Below are 18419 nucleotides of genomic sequence, written 5' to 3' on the forward strand. Positions count from 1 at the left end.
TGTGTGCACAAACATTATTCGTTCCTGGCACAATGCTTTGGAATTGATCAGGAAGCCAGCACAGATGCTGTCATCTTCCATCTGTTCACTGCATGATCTGAATGTTCCTTTCTGTGGTCCCGGGGGTGGTCCCAGATGCGAGGCTGGTTCACCGTGGTCCTTGGCACACAGCTGCTCGTAGGCTTGTGTGCTAACGTGCTGGCATGCTGGGGTCACTGGCACAAGCTGCTCCAACCCCTGCCTGCTTGGGGCTCTCGGGTCTGGCTCCCCAGGCATCTAGCACACTGTCCCCCACAACAGCTGTCAAGGGAGGGCGAGCAGTGTGACTTGGCTAGCGTGATCGGATGCAGCTCCTCCCCAGCCCCCTTGATGCCTTAGCACCATGGAGCTGTTGCTCCAGACGGTTTGTTTATAATGCTAAACATATCAGATAATTGAAAGCTAATGCTGCTGTCTGGATCACTAGACATAATATGCCTGGATAACAAATCAATTTCCTCATTGCCCTACAAGGCTTCGGAGTCAAAAGCGCAGCACATTGTGCGTGTGTGTGCACACGCGCACTCAGGCATGTGTGTGCTCCAATGCCGACTTGTTAGGAAATGGAATTCCAGACTAGCTTCTGCAGGCACTAGCTGGAGAGAAGGGACACCTGTATGCAATCTTGTTGTTTTTGAAGCTTTTGCATTTTGTGTTGGAGGAGTAGAGTACTCACATATAAAAAACATCCGGAGGCCTAGGCAGGTTGATTGCTTGAGGCCAGGATTTCGCAACCAGCCTGGCCAACATGGTGTAACCCTGTCTCTACTAAAAATACAAAAATCAGCCAGGCATGGTGGCACATGCCTATAGTCCCAGCTACTCGGGAGGCTGAGGCATGAGAATTGCTTGAACCTGGGAGGCAGAGTTTGCAGTGAGCTGAGATCACTGCACTCCAGCCTGGATCACAGAGTGAGACTCTGTGTCAAGACATACACACACACACACACACACACACACACACACACCCTGGGGAAACATCAGCTTCAGCTACCTCCTGCTAGTATTCTGACATAAAGTTAGTGGTGTACACTTAGGTATCACTATGTAAATGTGAATTGTGACTGCACCTCCAGGAAAGCTTCACTTAACTGGCAACTTCAGTTATCCAAAAGGAGGAACAAAACAAAGTCGTATGAAAACAAGGGCAAATATCTGCCTATCTGTATGCATGTGCATGTATGTGTGTGTGAATGTTTTCATATTCCCTTAGATCCTATTTATGCTTATATGCTTACTTAACATGCATTTCTAACAATACAAATGGAATCAGCTATTTATTCCACTAGTGCCATGCATCCACACTGAATTGAGGACTTAGGCATTATCTTCGCTAACCCTCACCACAACTAGTTTTGCTATGGAAAAACTGACGGCTGGAGAAGCTCTAGTAACTGGCCTGAGGGCATCTGGCTTCCAGTGCTAGCCTGTCATCTCCATGTCAGCCTAACTCCAGGTGCCAGCTCTTACCTATTGGGCTCCAAGAGGCTGCAGAGGAGACTGGGCACAGCACATTTGGGAGGGAGGAGGGGCCCTGGGGACAGCTTAAGAGGTGATGGCCTGCAGCCTAATATCAAAGAAAAAGCCAGAAAATAGATAAAATGGATGTGATAACCATTGGAATAGGAAATCATATCAGGGTAAGGCCATTTGTAGTAGGGCTACAAATTCTGCATCCTTCAGGACTTCTGAGGGTTTTGCTGTGTTACAGCCTGGCAGACTCATTAGGCTGGTCGTATTGATGTAAGGTCATCAAGAAAATGTAAATCATGATCTGTCTACTCTGCTTAAAAAGGCAAGGACGTGTGTAATGCATTTTAGGTGGAAAAAAGAAACACCCAGCAAGGAAGTTGAAAATGCAAAGGGTTTTGCATTTAAATTTAGTTGTCTGGAAAATTTGGTTATGAAGAAGAGCTCATTAATAGCAGTGAGAAGTCACAGTGAAGATAACAGCAATCTGACAGCAAGAGAGGAGCAGGAAAAGCTTAGAAAAATGAGGCAATACTGGGCCTGCTACCTGTAGAGAAAGGAAGGATGTTCCTAAGTTCCACCAACCAAGCTCCTGTCTTGCCAACTGCCCAGGGAAGTTCTGCCAGGTAAAGAGTGCCTTGTCCCTGTTGTGTACTTCCTCAGTCTTCTTAGTCCTCTGGGGTTAGATGGTGGTCTTTGTATCTTTGCAAATCTTCTATAGTTCTGTGTATTCTACAGTTTTCTGCATAGAAGAGGAGTAAACATGAAACATTAAATATTGAAGGTAGAAACAACTCTTAAACATATCCACATGACATATTTTTAATTAAAATATGGACCACACATTCTGTACCATCCAATTTTGGGATGCTTGGAGATTGCCAATTCATTTTCATATTGGCCCAAGCAAAACAGAAGGAAGAAGAGAAAACTGTGGTACAATCTGGTTGGGAATGGTGGCTCACACCTGTAATCCCAACACTTTGGGAGGCCGAGGCAGGTGGATCACCTGAGGTAAGGAGTTTGAGACCAGCTTGGCCAACATGGTGAAACCCCATCTCTACTAAAGATACAAAATTAGCTGGGTGTGGTGGCACATGCCTGTAATCCCAGCTACTCAGTAGGCTAAGGCAGGAGAATTGCTTGAACCTAGGAGGCAGAGGTTGCAGTGAGCCAAGATTGCACCATTACACTCCCGCCTGGGCGGCAAGAGTGAAACTCCATCTCAAAAACAAAACAAAACAAAACAAAAAAGGAATTGCAATCTGATTTATTCTAGCACAAAGGATGTTTGCACTCCCCATTAATTAAATATCAATTAATATTTAATTTATGCCATGTCCCATTATAAAAAAGGCTATGAAGCAGCTATCTGTGATCCTGGGTCTCTGGGACCTGGTGTTGCTGTTGTGAGTCACTGAGAGTGGCTGTGTTTCCGACTGATTTTCTAGGATTGCCGAAGAGACTCTGCATGGCCATTCCCTGACTCCATTCCCCATTCTAAGCCCACCTGGCAGCATCATGAGATCTTGATCCCAGAGGTCTACCTTGACTTCACTGAGGTTTTTGAGTTCCTGACCTAAGCCCGACTCTGGCTCTGGAGGTCAATGTCATCATGTATTATGCCCCACTGTCTCCCTCCCTCTGGAAAAGTGGTGCCCACTAGCTCTTGGCACAGTAGTGGCTCTGTGCAATGGAAGGGCAGTGATGAGAGAGTAGGAGCAGGGCATTGAGCTGATTTTCTGAATGGAGCATTTCACATTTCTATGGAATGAAGAGGCATGAGAAATCCAGGAGAGGAACTTTCAGTGGAGAGAAAAGGCTCTGGGCCAGTGGGTTCCAGCCAGAGATGGTGAGAAGAGACCACTATTGCTTCTGGAATGTGTAGCCTGGCTTGGGTCATGGTCCAGCAGGCCAACACACCCGTCATTTCCTCTCAAGAAATGCCTGTGACTTGAGAGGGTCCTGGGAGCTGTGGCTTGCCCGTTTTGTTCTCTCACCTGGACTCAGTGACCTAGAGGCAGACTTTTTTGTATTGGCCTGAGGCCTGGTAATGTTTGCTGCAAAGCAGTCATTTTCAAAATTGATGTTGTTTTGAGCCATGAGACTCTTGCTTTAATAGCCCTCTTAAGCAGAAGCTTTATATAATAAAGCAGGATTTCTCAATCCTGGTGCTGTGGACATTTAGGGTTGATGATTCTTAGTGGTGGGGGCTGTCCTGTGCATTGTAGGATGTTTAGCATCATTTCTAATCTCTACCCACTGTAAGCCATTGTTACTCTCTTTCCCCAGCTGTGACAACCAAAAATGTGTCCAGATATTGTCAAATGTCTGCCGAGGGGCAAAACTGCCTCCTTTTGAGAACCCGTGTATTACGAGACTAAAGTGGAGGTAATTTATTTAAAGTAGGAGTGGGCACCTGATGTGCCACCCTTTGCCCTCTTTCTTCTCCCTCCACTCTCTGTTTCTGATTGAACCGGGACACCCGGATTGAGAGCAGAGCTGCAGGTTCCTGTGGGGGCCACTGCCATGCACTCTGCAGAATTGCACAGTCCCTTGGGCATTGCTCTAAATTCTTTTCCTCCACAGTGGGAGTGGGTTTGTAAGATGTCCGGGCAGGGATGAGCTGGTCCAGCCTGTGGTCCTGGAACAGGGAAACCAATCACCGCCCCCACAGGGTTTAGGTGCCTGGCCTTCCTCTAGAAGTGAATAGGTATTGATTTTTTTTTTTTTTTGAGACAGAGTCTCACTGTGTCATCCAGGCTGGAGTGCAGTGGTGTGATCTCGGCTCACTGCAGCCTCTGCCTCCCAGGTTCAAGTGATTCTCCTGCCTCAGTCTCCCGAGTAGCTGGGATTACAGGCGCCCACCACCACACCTGGCTAATTTTTGTATTTTTAGTAGAGACAGGGTTTCCCCATGTTGGCCGGGCTGATCTCGAACTCTTGACCGCAAATGATCCACCCACTTCAGCCTTTCAAAGTGCTGGGATTACAGGCAGTATTGATTGATTTTCAAATGACAAAACAAATGCTCAATGAAAACAACCTGGACAGCCCTGAAAATCACAAAAAAGGGGAAGCCACGTGTAATCGTGCTGGGTTGAGGTACTCACTTACCATTAACAAAAGCAAACCAAACCTGCTCTTTTACTATATATACATATATATATATATAAAATATTACATTATATTTTTTAGAGCCTGCCCTTTTCATTAAAAGTGGTGGTCTCCCTAGTGGCCCACACACATCAGCCAGCAGAGTCACAGCGCTGACCCTCCTGGTTGGGTACCAAGTGGTGAGTCATAGGAGAACTTGGCAGGTGCCCAGCTGATGCCATCCAGAAATGTCAGGGCCTCATCTTCATCCTCCTGCTCTTCCTCGGAACCTGCTCTGAAGCAGTGTCTATGCACTCCTTGAACCTGCTGGAATCCTCTGTATAAACTCCTGCTGGAACAGTTTTCCTGGAGGCCATGAATGACAGGTTTCCTACCCCTCTACACTCCGCCACATGGGGTTTTTTATCAATGATTGCGGAGAAATGACAACTTCCAGCAGAAGCCTGATGCCATTTTTAGCTTGAAAACTGAGAACAAGACTGCTCAGTTTCTGTAAGGCACAGGAGGAAAATAATCAGCACAACCAGCCCTGCCTGAGGACTTATGTATGTCCCACAATGCAAAGGAGTTTCCTTTTTTATCATAGTCTTTTGCTCTTCACATCATTCTTAGGAGGCAGTTATTTTATTATCCCCATTTAATAGATGAGAAAACTGAGGCACAGACAGAAGAAGTAACCTGGACAGGGCACATAGATAGGGGCACTGATGGGACCAGGATACGCATTTTGACCATCAGCTTCTAGGGCAGGAGTCGACAACTGTTTTCTCTAAAGGGCCAGAGAGTAAATATTTCAGGTTTTGCAGGCCATATGGCCTCTGTAGCAACTATTCAGCTCTGTTATTTGTAGCTTGAAGATAGCTATACATGACAGTAAATGAATGAATATGAACATGGAAATTTGAATTTCGTGTAGTTTTCATGTGTTACAAAATATAATTCTTCTTTTGATTTTTAAAAATGTAAATGTCATTTTTAGCTCTGGGGCTGCAGGAAAGCAGGCAGCGGGCTGTAGCTTGATGACTACTGCCTTAGAGCCCTGACTCCTACTCACGCTGTTGCACTGTGGCTATAAAAATGCCATTTCCTGATTTAGGAAAACTCAGACCTACCCAACGGAGGAGGTGGGGACCATCATTCTACTTACCGGAGGACTCTTTGCATCAAGGAGTTCATTCATTTCTCTGCCATATCTCAGTGCGTGCATAAGTCAGGGAAGGGTCAATTTGTGGGCATAAGGACGTGAGGGCTGAGAAGGGTAAGGCTCGAGAACATGGTAATGATTGACAACTCAACTGTAACAACACATTTATGGAATTATAATGTGGGCTGAGAAAAATGATTTCATTGATTTAAACAATTGGAACAAAGTTGCTTGTTGGGAGCAGATCCTTATAGGAAGCTGGGCTTCTGTGAATGAGAAGTATTCTGTACAATCATGGTGATCTACTTAGTAATTTACAAAGCCCAGGGAATACACTGGGGGACCTGGTGACACAGATAGTTCTACTCCTCTGGCACTTTCTTTTCATCTAAAATGTTGCCAGGTTCCCTGCCATGGTGGGACCAGACCACCCAAACTGCTCTGGGGCTGTAAAGCTTCCAGGGAGAACTTTGGCATTGGAATCCAATACCAACCTGGCCACCTGGTCCATGTCCCCAGCAGATGCCAGTGTCTCTGGCTGCTCAGCAGGGACTTTGAGAGAATGTGGTACAAAACAGGTTCTCAGCATACCTTGTCACCGTGTGGCTCTGAAATGCTTCCAGAGGCCCTGGCAGCCATAGTCCTGCTGCCTTGCTGGCTCTCACTTGACTTGGTGGCAGATGGCAGAGCTACGGGTGTGGTGGTGCTGGGGAGGAGACGTCTGGGGAAGGTGGCTGTCACTTTTCTGGACAGAGTGTGCCTGGGTTAGTTCTGTCCCAGGATGAGCTGTCACCTCTCTGCACTCTTCACTAAGACGGTACTTAGACTTCACGGCCACTGATCAGAGTAAAATCCTGGGAGGATGGGGTGGGCAGTGGAAGGCCTTTTCCTGAGATTCTTTGGTGCCTCTTGGGATCGCAGGTGTGTACGAATGGGCATCTTTCATACACCTTTACAGCTGCAAAGGGCTTTGATAATCAATAGCATAATGGTTCTCAACCTGGGGACCCCAAAAGCATTAATGAGGGGTGTTTATTTCTGGAATTTCGTCAATATAAAAATAATAAACCCAGAAATCAGATCCATACCCATGACAAACCTTCTCATGCTGACAGCATATTGAGTTTCTTTGCTTTGGGCTGGAATGTATGCCCTGGATCAGTTAGCACGGGTTTGTGTCTGTTGACAAAAAGCTCTGGTTAACAGTGATTTATATCTCTGATTAATAAATCCAAGAAGATTAATTAACTAGCACTTAATAGATGTAGTGTGCTGGCTAGACATAAACCCCTTAAACATGGGATCTCTTGGGGCAAAGTTCTGAAAGGAGATCTTCATGATGAAAAGGGGAGAAACTGCTGATCCAGTGCAACTCTCCTCTTTTACAAATGAAGACATTCGAGACCCAGAGAGGTGCAAGCACTGGCTCAGAGTCACTGGGTCCTGAAGTCTCAGATGAAGATAGAGTTTGTGTCTTCGACTGCCAGGTTCTCATTCTTTCCATGACACCCTAGTGATTCCAGGATACTTAGGTGGCCCCCATTCTCTGGAGTCAACTCCACCCAATCAAGCCCTTGGTTTTCTTGAGCTCCAGGAGGGATTGAGCTGTGGGTCACCCAAAGATGGCTTCCAGGGTCTAGACCCTGGTGATGCTGGAAGTAGGTGTGTGTCCCTCCTTGGCTATGCCTGCTGGCCAGCCAGCCACCCCCTCCTTTTTTTAAGCCATATCATTTGTATTGTCTTTATGGGCAATAACTAAGGAAAAAAAAAAAAAAAGGGCCAGCCCTTAGGAAATTCTGAATAGGAAAAAGAAAGAAAGGGAACAGAGGAAAACTGAGTTAGGAAGGCAAGCAGGGAGATTGAACTTCACGTCTTTAAATAGCATCTTTTTGGAGCTGATGGGGATTCAACACAATCCATGGGCCAGGAACTTGGAACCAATGAATCCAGTTAATTCTCGCAACAACTCCATCAGGCAGACAGTGTGAACCTCACCATACAGAGGAAGAAACTGAGGCTCAGATTTATTTGGTGACTTGACAAAAGGCCTGGCTGTCAATTAGCTCATCAGGGATCCAAACCCAGGTCTCTGTGGCTCCAAAGCCAGCCCCATTTCTGTTGCATCTGGTGACCCTTATCTTTCCTCCTCCCCTACAGACACATAGAGAACTGGCGCAGTCTTCACACGCTCAATGCCGTGGACATGGAGCTCTACACTGGACTCCAAAATCTGTGAGTGCACCCGGCCACAGAGAGGTCTTTCCCTGTGGAAGGGGCGGGTGTCGCCTGGTCTGCCTTCTGGGGTGGAGTGAGAGGCACAGCAAGGCTGCCATTGGTGCTTCCCCTGCTGGGTCTTCTTATGGTAGAGTTGGCAACATACACTTAGGGGACACCAGAGGCTTCAAAGGCCATCTCTTCACACCCCTTTGTTTCACCCTAGTCTAGAGAGGCAAGGGGGTTGCGTGAATTCCCATCTTGAAGGTAGGGTTTCAAGGCAGGCCTGGAACCCAGGCATGCTGGGTGAGTGTCCTTTCCCTAGCTTTGTGCTTGACTGATGAGCCCCATGGAGTATGAGATTTCCCAGCTACCTCCTCCCTTGGATGTCAGTGCTAGTGACTGTGGGGACCTGGAGTGGGGAGAGGGACAAGGAACAAAGAGGGCTGCAGCCCTGCCATCACTGGACCAGCAGAAGCCCTGGTCCTTACCCACTGGCCAGGATGGATGGAGGGCAGCTGCTAGTACGACCTCTGACCTCCCAGCCTCACACAGGGCCCCGGGGCAAGTGAGCCCAGATGCCTCCACTGAGCACCCCAGCGGGCCACCTGTAATGACTGGCAATGAAGAGGTGCAGATGACCCACAGGGCGGCTGCAGGGCCAGCCTTAGCCTCACCCCCTGCCAGCCTCAGCCCAGAGCAGACATCCCTCTGCCACTTCAGCTCTGCTGATCCTCTTTTTCTCTCTGTCTAGGACCATCAGGAACTCAGGACTTCGGAGCATTCAGCCCAGAGCCTTTGCCAAGAACCCCCACTTGCGTTACATGTGAGTAGAGCTGGGCTGCAGGAATGGGGGGCACATGGCAGGGACTCTCGGGGCAGTGAAGCTGGAGACCTGAGGTCTAGACCTGGCTTTGCCTCCAGGAGCTCTTGGGCGAGGTTTTGAACTTTCTTGGGCTTCCAATTTTGCCTCTTAAAAGTATTATTTTGGGTTTGATGATCTCTGAGGTTCCTGTCAGAAGGAAAAATCTAGGACTAGGGGCTGAGAGGGAGAGTCAGTCTCCTGACACCCAAGTTTGTTCACTTTCATGATAAAACTTGCAACTTTATGGGAATGTAAATGATAGGGAATTCTACTCATATGTAATGTGAATACTACACTTCTGAGACCATACATAGGCCCATAAGAGTGTGTATGTGTGTTAGGACTTGGAGGTTGCAAGAAGAAAGAAAGCATGGCCAATAGCCAGTGTTATGTCTAAATAGATTCTGGGTTCAATGGGGAAAAGCTCAGAGAAGTGGAAACATCTGTATAAAGTCACACAGCTTTGTTTGGGACAAGTTAGAGGTCAGGTGGTTATGGGTGGGGGTTCCTGTCTGTCTGTGCCTCCTTCACCCTGTCTCTCCCCTTTCCCTAGTGGGGATGGAATCACAAGAGTTGATGCTTCCTCTCTAAGCCCAGTTCTAGGCGGATAGACTTTGGGATTTAATTGAGGACTGCCATTTCCTGGGGAGAAAGTGGGCATGAAAGGAAGCCTGGGGTGAGTGATTAGGGGAAGTGCCAACCTGCTGCACCTGTAGAGGGGTACTTGTTGTCTGGGTCAACTCCAAGGATAGTGGCCATCTCGGACATCCACTGGGCATATTCCCAAAGAGTAGAGGCTCTGCAGGAACCAGGTGGGGAGGGGTCTATTGCCTTTGGGGAGAAAGTGGAGAAGTGGTGTGCCTTGGGCTAGTCTTTCCTGTGGCCACTTAGAAGTTTCACTGACTGAGCACTTTGCTCCAGAGGTTCCAGGTGTTTATTTTATTTTATTGCATTTGGAAGGGCAGCTGGGCTGGAGAGAAATTGCATGCACAGGAGCAGAACATCCAGGGGAGCTGTGGGAAGTGGAGGGTAGGGGAGGTGGGGAAAGGGAAGAGATCACAGTGAATCCCAGTGGACGAGTTGTTTTTTCTTTTCTGGGGGGTCCTGACCTTACCCCCAGGCTCTGTGTGTTTTCCCAAGCACATAGTGAGTGCTCGATAAATATTTGTTTATCAGTATGGCCACCTCTGCTTTCTGCGGAGCTTTCTTTTATCTCTCTGGAAATAGCAGGCTCTATGGCCACTGCTCAGGGCCAGATGTATCAGCTCCAGGGGACTGAGACCTCCCTTTCGGCTGTCTAATTTAGCTGTTGCCCCTTGCCGCAGGGTAGCGTCTGTGGTGAGAGTCTCCTGATGTGTGTTCTTTGCAACTGGAGGCATAGCTGGGACCAGAGGAGGGTCTTGGACCAGATGTTCCAGGCGTTTATTTTATTGGGGGTTTGAGTTTCACTGTAAAACATCCCAAGGGAAAGGCTGAGAAGGCTCTGTTTTCATAGTAATTAATACAAGGGTCACAAAGCCAAATGCCCATGGTGGACCAGGTGGGGTCATGTGTTCCCTCCAAAGAGGCAACCAGTCATCAGTTCCAGCTGACTGCTGCCACATGGAGGTGGGGCCTGCTGTGGTCAGACTTGTTTCCAGAAGACTTGGAGATTCCATGAAACAACTCAAGTTTTAAATGCTGCCAACTAAAAACAAGACCCTTCAACTCCATGGGCCAAACGAAACTACTTCCATGAGCAGAATGTGGCACATAGAGTGCCAGCTTGTGGTGTGAGGTCATATTTGGGGGAGGGACGCTGTCGATGTGAGAGAAACCCTCTTCTCTTTGAGGACAGGGACTGGGTGTTCAGGTTCCAGAGCCTTCTAGGGTATGGTGTCCCTGCAGCTCTTAGGGAGAAGGAGAAGCTTTGGGACCCAGGCTCTGGAGTGGGAGCAGGGTTGCATCTTGGGCTGCAGGTGTCTCTGAAGTGGATTGTACCAGAGCATGTCTTTGGCTTGCCCTTAAGGATCCTGGAAGAGGGCTGTGACCCATTGTCTCTTTTGGAATGACCTGGGTCTGCTGAGTGGTGGCAGTGATAGAGGCTTGTGGAGGTTTGCAAGACTCCCAAGGCTTTGTGGGTAGGAGGACCTAGTTGGAGTAGGACCCAAGGATACCGTTGAACCTGCCCATGACCTTGGGCCCTGTTTTCTCCTGGACACATTGGCCACATTTCTCCTGGACACACACTTGCCAAAGTACTTGCTATTGGTTACAGGGGGATTACCGAGAAGGATGGATGACCATTAGTTCACCCCTAGTTTGAGTCTGGCTGTGCATTAGGGGCAAGTCAGGGTGCTCAACCTCATTCAAGAAAGTCAGCATCCAGTCAAGTGGCTCTGATAGGCACAGTGGGACGCCCAGAGGAGCCTGGGGGTCACAGAGAGACGAGTCAATAGGGTGAGGCATAGGCACTGGCTTCATCCACGGGTTTTATTTATTAACTTTTCTTATTTATGAAGACACACATCAAATTTCCAATTGAGTAAATTTCCCGGCAGCTTTGGGACATTTTCTCCTGGCAAATGGGCCAGGTTTCTCTGCTGTCTCACAACATCTTCTATTTCTGTCCTCTAAATGCATTTACAAGTCTTCTGGCCCCAGCTGAGCAATCACAAGATGATCACTTACTCCAACACTAATTGCCGAGCCCTGGCTTGGCGGCTTTTTTTTTTTGGAGGCGGGGAGGTGATGGCTGAGAAATCTTTTCGTCTCTCCTCTGTACAAAATAAGAAGTAGGAAGTGATATCATTGCCTCTAGTACTGATGTCAAATTGTCCAAATTGTTCTGATTGGTTGAACTGTCTCCCATCCCTAAGCTACCGGTGCATTAATCAGTGTAATTCTTCCTCATGGTAGAAAATGAATTGACAAAGTTTTGGCCAAGTTGTCTGCTACATGGTAGGCTGGAGATTAGGACTCTTGGGCCCTACTTCATGGTTTATGAGTGACTGACCATCTTTTCTTGACTGTTTCAGTTTTCTCTACCTTTTGTAGACTGTGGAAAATGAGATATGGATGAATACACAGCAAGGGAAGCCCATTTTTGAGAGATGGGAATATTCTCCACCCTCGTATCCCTTCTCTGATCCTAAGAATTTTGGATTAAGGATTTTTAAGGATATGGATTTCTGAGACTGATAATTGGAATAGCTATATGCCAATCTGAAAAGTGGGCATAATAATAGTGTCTATTCGAGGGATGGGATGTGGTCAAGATTAAATAAGAGGCACATACAGCTCTCAGTCCAGTGCCCAGCAAATAGTGAGCATTCAGAGAGGACAGTTGCTAGTAATGATAGTAATTAAAGTTATTATTGCTGGTGCTGATGATAGAATCAAAAAGAAGGGGTTAGGTAACCTTGATGGGTACTCTAACCACTACTTTGTCCTGGAAAAGCTGAATTTCAGTCTCACAGTGGAGCCCACTTCTCTGGTGACTGGAATACTCATATTCTCCAGCGTCTTTCTTCATTGTACACTGATGAATAAATCGGGATGAGTTCTCTATTCTCTCCATTTATCCTCACTTGCTCTAGACTGTATGTAGACTTCTCTGTAGATGCTGTCAGTTTCACAAAGGACCTAAGCAATTGTAACTGATGAGCCGACAACTTTATTTATTTCCACCTGAGTAGAGATCTTGTCCACCAGCATTATTGAACTTGGGTTGTTCTTGGAGTCCTCTGAGCCCCGTTTCTGCAACCAGCCCCTCTTTCCCTTTATGGGCTGTGTTTTCTCTGATATGGCTCATACAGACTGGATCGCCACAGTCTGGGATCCCATACATGAAGAATGTAGATGTCTGTCTATGAGCTGCACTCAAACAATGGTACTTACTTTCATCATAGAGCTCTTTATGGTTTTCAAAGTGCTTTTCCATACATTATCTCATTGAATTCTCATAACCATCCTGGGGGCAGGGATATGGTAGGCAGCTTTATTTTACAGCACAGAAGATAGGCTCAGAGAGGCTCTGACTTGTAAGGAGCAGAAGTAGAACTGCACCTAAGTCCTCTGATTCTCTTTCCAGGAATCTTTCCACTATAGCTCATGGGCCAGAAGAGGCAATGTTTTTTCACAGAAGCAATTTAAAAAGTTACTATGCTTTGCTAGTCATTACTGTGTTTAGAAAACCACATAGAACTGCTGGTATCAGAAAAGAAGAGGGAAAGGCTAATACTGGTTGAGAACTTCCTGTGTGCCAAGAACTGTGCCTGGTGCATTGGCAAATATAAGCTCACTTACTCCCCACAGTAGCTCTAAGTTAGGAGTCCTCTCTCCCCATTTCATAGATGCAAACACTGAAACTCAGAAGTTATAACTGAGTTCTCCTAAGGTTGCACAGTAAGTTAGTGGAACAATTAGGATGTGGACTCTAAATCCTTTGAATCTGAAGTCCGTGTACCTTTTTACATTCCAGGAGCGTTTTGTCTCTCTGGTTTTCACAGCAAGAACTTCTTATAGGAGGGGTGGGCATCTTTAAAGTTCCGTGAAAGAGCTGCTCTTTCCCCCTGGGGATTCAGCACGATCCATCCTCAAAGAGCTCTGTTGAGAAAGCTCTGTTTAGTTCCTCTTTCTATTCAGGTCAAATCCTATAATGACAGTTACATTACAACCTGAGTATCTTTATTACAAAAGATTTCTTAGCATTAGCCTATGGCCTACTTATTTCCAAGAATATTTAATGTAAGATTCCAGCAAGCCAAGAGAATTTATTTAATCCCTAGAGTTGATTGTGGTGGGATCTCTCTTGGGCTCCATTTCTTGCTCTTTTCCAAAAAGCTCTAGATGCCGGACTAAGTTATTTCTCCTTCTTTTGGAAGCAAACGTGCACTCAATCTTTAGCTGGGAGTGTCAGTCGCCAGAATAGGGTGAAAGATGGAGAATGTCCTGATTTGAGCATGATTGTATCAACTGTGTTATGTTTGCAAGGAGAGGAAGTCAGCGATGCTGGGTGGATAGGAAAAGAAGAGGTAGCCAGGGTCCCTACCCTTTTAGGACACTGACTCCATATGTAATACATTTCTGTTGAGATTATTGGGGTGAAAAAATGGTGATATGGATTTATTACGTATTATAAATTACTCAATATCCTTTCTCCTTGAAATAATCCCAGGTTCTGAGTTTCAAGATGACGTGTAGATAGTATCTCAGTAAATTTTTGCTTTTCTGCCTGCCCCCTTACCTCTGCACTGAGACTTTTCTCCAAGTCCCAAAAGGATTGGCAACTGGCACACTGGTCTCCCTCACTGCTTCTCCACGAGTATCCTCTTCTTCTGTTCTTTGTGGAGGAGTTAGCCATGAAATGCTGGGTAGCTGACAATGAGGAGCGTGGGCTTTAAAGATAGAAAGATCAGGGTTCAAATCCTAGATCTTTCACTTCCTGCTGTTGACCTTAGGCAAGTTATTGAACTTCTCCGAGGTTTGAAAGGAAAGTAAGAGTTCCTACTTCATAGGATTGTTCTTAGCCTTAAATAAGACAACTCCTGGAAAGTGCTTAAGACAATGTAGTAGGAAAGACTCAATATATATTTTTTGCTATTATTAAAGAGTTCCTCCCTACACATGTTGGTCTCCAATTGTGTAGAATCATAGATAGTCAAAGCTTGAGGGGTCCTTAGAACCAGCTCCCAAATTTGTATTCCTATCCCTGCCCTTTAGCTTCCCATATCAAACTGCTTACTTGCATGCCCGAGTTGGCCAAGACGGGATTCTTGATTTCATACCAAGCCCTTCCTCCCAGCCTCTTCTTCCTCAATGCTTCTTGTGCTTGTAAGTGGTACCATCCATCAAATTGCTCAGGCCAAAACCTTGGGAGACATTCTTGATGCCTCTCTTTCTTTTACCTGCCTTCCCTCTTCTTCTGACATTGTTTAATAAATTTCGTAAAATATTTTGTATCCATCTGCTTATTTACCCCTTCCATCCGCATGTCTATTTTCTTGGTCCAAGTCATCATCCCCTCCTCTGACACTGTGACAGTAACCTTCTAACTTAGGTTTTCCATGCCTTCACTTTTGTCTGCTACATTTCATTGTCAACACAGTTGCTAGAGTGATATTTTATTTATTTATTTATTTTACAATTACTTGTTGTTTATTTGAAATTGAAATTTAACTAGGCGTCTTGCATTTTTCTTTTCTTTTTTTTTATACTTTAAATTCTAGGGTACATGTGCACAACGTGCAGGTTTGTTACATATGTATACATGTGCCATGTTGGTATGCTGCACCCATTAACTCGTCATTTACATTAGGTATATCTCCTAATGCTATCCCTCCCCCCTCCCCCCACCCCACGACAGGCCCCGGTGTGTGATGTCCCCATTCCTGTGTCCAAGTGTTCTCATTGTTCAATTCCAACCTATGAATGAGAACATGCAGTGTTTGGTTTTTTTGTCCTTGCGATAGTTTGCTGAGAATAATGATGGTTTCCTGTTTCATCCATGTCCCTACAAAGGACATGAACTCATCCTTTTTTATGGCTGCATAGTATTCCTTGGTGTATATGTGCCACATTTTCTTAATCCAGTCTATCACTGATAGACATTTGGGTTGGTTCCAAGTCTTTGCTATTGTGAATAGTGCCACAATAAACATATGTGTGCATGTGTCTTTATAGCAGCATGATTTATAATCCTTTGGGTATATACCCAGTCATGGGATGGCTGAGTCAAATGGTATTTCTAGTTCTAGATCCTTGAGGAATTGCCACATTGTCTTTCACAATGGTTGAACTAGTTTACAGTCCCACCAACAGCGTAAAAGTGTTCCTATTTCTCCCCATCCTCTCCAGCATCTGTTGTTTCCTGACTTTTTAATGATCGCCATCCTAACTGTTGTGAGATGGTATCTCATTGTGGTTTTGATATGCATTTCTCTGATTGCCAGTGATGATGAGCATTTTTTCATGTGTCTGTTGGCCTCATAAGTGTCTTCTTTTGAGAAGTGTCTGTTCATATCCTTCACCCACTTTTTGATGGGGTTGTTTTTTTCTTGTAAATTTGTTTGAGTTCTTCATAGATTCTGGATATTAGCCCTTTGTCAGATGAGTAGATTGCAAAAATTTTCTCCCATTCTGTAGGTTGCCTGTTCACTCTGATGGTAGTTTCTTTTGCTGTGCAGAATCTCTTTAATTAGATCCCATTTGTCAATTTTGGCTTTTGTTGCCATTGCTTTTGGTGTTTTAGACATGAAGTCCTTGCCCATGCCTATGTCCTGAATGGTACTGCCTAGGTTTTCTTCTAGGGTTTTTATGGTTTTAGGTCTAACATTTAAGTCTTTAATCCATCTCGAATTAATTTTTGTATAAAGTGTAAGGAAGGGATCCAGTTTCAGCTTTCTACATATGGCGAGCTAGTTTTCCCAGCACCATTTATTAAATAGGGAATCCTTTCCCCATTTCTTGTTTTTGTCAGGTTTGTCAAAGATCAGATGGTTGCAGATGTGTGGTATTATTTCTGAGGGCTCTGTTCTGTTCCATTGGTCTATATCTCTGTTTTGGTACCAGTACCATGCTGTTTTGTTTACTGTATCCTTGTAGTATAGTTTGAAGTCAGGTAGCGTGATTCCTCCAGCTTTGTTCTTTTGGCTTAGGATTGTCTTGGCAATGCGGGCTCTTTTTTGGTTCCATATGAACTTTAAAGTAGTTTTTTCCAATTCTGTGAAGAAAGTCATTGGTAGCTTGATGGGGATGGCATTGAATCTATGAATTACCTTGGGCAGTATGGCCGTTTTCACAATATTGATTCCTCCTATCCATGAACATGGAATGTTCTTCCATTTGTTTGTGTCCTCTTTTATTTCGTTGAGCAGTGGTTTGTAGTTCTCCTTTAAGAGGTCCTTCACATCCCTTGTAAGTTGGATTCCTAGGTATTTTATTCTCTTTGAAGCAATTGTGAATGGGAGTTCACTCATGAATTGGCTCTCTGTTAGTCTGTTATTTGTGTATAAGAATGCTTGTGAGTTTTACACATTGATTTTGTATCCTGAGACTTTGCTGAAGTTGATTATCAGCTCAAGGAGATTTTGGACTGAGATGATGGGGTTTTTAAAATATACAATCATGTCATCTGCAAACAGGGACAATTTGACTTCCTCTTTTCCTAATTGAATACGCTTTATTTCTTCCTCCTGCCTGATTGCCCTGGCCAGAACTTCCAACACTGTTGAACAGGAGTGGTGAGAGAGGGCATCCCTGTCTTGTGCCAGTTTTCAAAGGGAATGCTTCCAGTTTTTGCCCATTCAGTATGATATTGGCTGTGGGTTTGTCATAAGTAGCTCTTATTATTTTGAGATACATCCCATCAATACCGAATTTATTGAGAGTTTTCAGTATGAAGGGCTGTTGAATTTTGTCAAAGGCCTTTGCTGCATCTATTGAGATAATCATGTGGTTTTTGTCTTTGGTTCTGTTTATATGATGGGTTACATTTATTGATTTGCATATGTTGAACCAGCCTTGCATCCCAGGGATGAAGCCCACTTGATCATGGTGGATAAGCTTTTTGATGTGCTGCTGGATTCGGTTTGCCAGTATTTTATTGAGGATTTTTGCATCAATGTTCATCAGGGATATTGGTATAAAATTCTCTTTTTTTCTGTTGTGTCTCTGCCAGTCTTTGGTATCAGGACGATGCTGGCCTCATAAAATGAGTTAGGGAGGATTCCCTCTTTTTCTATTGATTGGAATAGTTTCAGAAGGAATGGTACCAGTTCCTCCTTGTACCTCTGGTAGAATTCGACTGTGAATTCGTCTGGTCCTGTACTTTTTTTGGTTGGTAGGCTATTATTGCCTATTGGTAGGCTATTATTGGTAGGCTATTATAAATTGAGGCTATTATTGCCTCAATTTCAGAGCCTGTTATTGATCTATTCAGGGATTCAACTTCTTCCTGGTTTAGTCTTGGGAGAGTGTATGTGTCCAGGAATTTATCCATTTCTTCTAGATTTTCTAGTTTATTTGAGTAGAGGTGTTTATAGTATTCTCTGATGGTAGTTTGTATTTCTGTGGGATCAGTGGTGATATCCCTTTTATCATTTTTTATTGCGACTATTTGATTCTTCTCTCTTTTCTTCTTTATTAGTCTTGCTAGCAGTCTATCAATTTTGTTGATCTTTTCAAAAAACCAGTTCCTGAATTCATTGATTATTTGAAGGGTTTTTATATCTCTATCTCCTTCAGTCCTGCTCTGATCTCAGGTATTTCTTGCCTTCTGCTAGCTTTCGAATGTGTTTGCTCTTGCTTCTCTAGTTCTTTTATTTGTGATGTTAGGGTGTCCATTTTAGATCTTTCCTGCTTTCTCTTGTGGGCATTTAGTACTATAAATTTCCCTCTACACGCTGCTTTAAATGTGTCCCAGAGATTCTGGTATGTTGTGTCTTTGTTCTCATTGGTTTCAAAGAACATCTTTATTTCTGTCTTCATTTTGTTATGTACCCACTAGTCATTCAGGAGCAGGTTGTTCAGTCTCCATGTAGTTGAGCGGTTTTGATTGAGTTTCTTAATTCTGAGTTCTAGTTTGATGGC

The 18419-nt window shown here is 44.9% G+C and overlaps 2 protein-coding genes across 12 annotated transcripts in view; one reads left to right on the forward strand and one right to left on the reverse strand.

Moving 5' to 3' along the window:
• The window catches only part of MRPS11 (mitochondrial ribosomal protein S11), a 1182883-nt gene that overhangs the window by 278964 nt on the left and 885500 nt on the right, over positions 1–18419 (reverse strand). The gene's annotated exons all lie outside the window — the stretch shown is intronic.
• The window catches only part of NTRK3 (neurotrophic receptor tyrosine kinase 3), a 386330-nt gene that overhangs the window by 60464 nt on the left and 307447 nt on the right, over positions 1–18419 (forward strand). For all 8 annotated transcript variants that reach the window (XM_050797633.1, XM_050797640.1, XM_050797635.1 and 5 more), the window contains exons 2-3: positions 7928–8002; positions 8739–8810. In XM_050797633.1, the coding sequence (XP_050653590.1) occupies positions 7928–8002; positions 8739–8810 (147 nt within the window). The remainder of the gene's footprint in view (positions 1–7927; positions 8003–8738; positions 8811–18419) is intronic.

The sequence above is a fragment of the Macaca thibetana genome, chromosome 7 (assembly GCF_024542745.1).
Source record: "Macaca thibetana thibetana isolate TM-01 chromosome 7, ASM2454274v1, whole genome shotgun sequence".
In the NCBI taxonomy this organism is placed as follows: Eukaryota; Metazoa; Chordata; class Mammalia; order Primates; family Cercopithecidae; genus Macaca; species Macaca thibetana.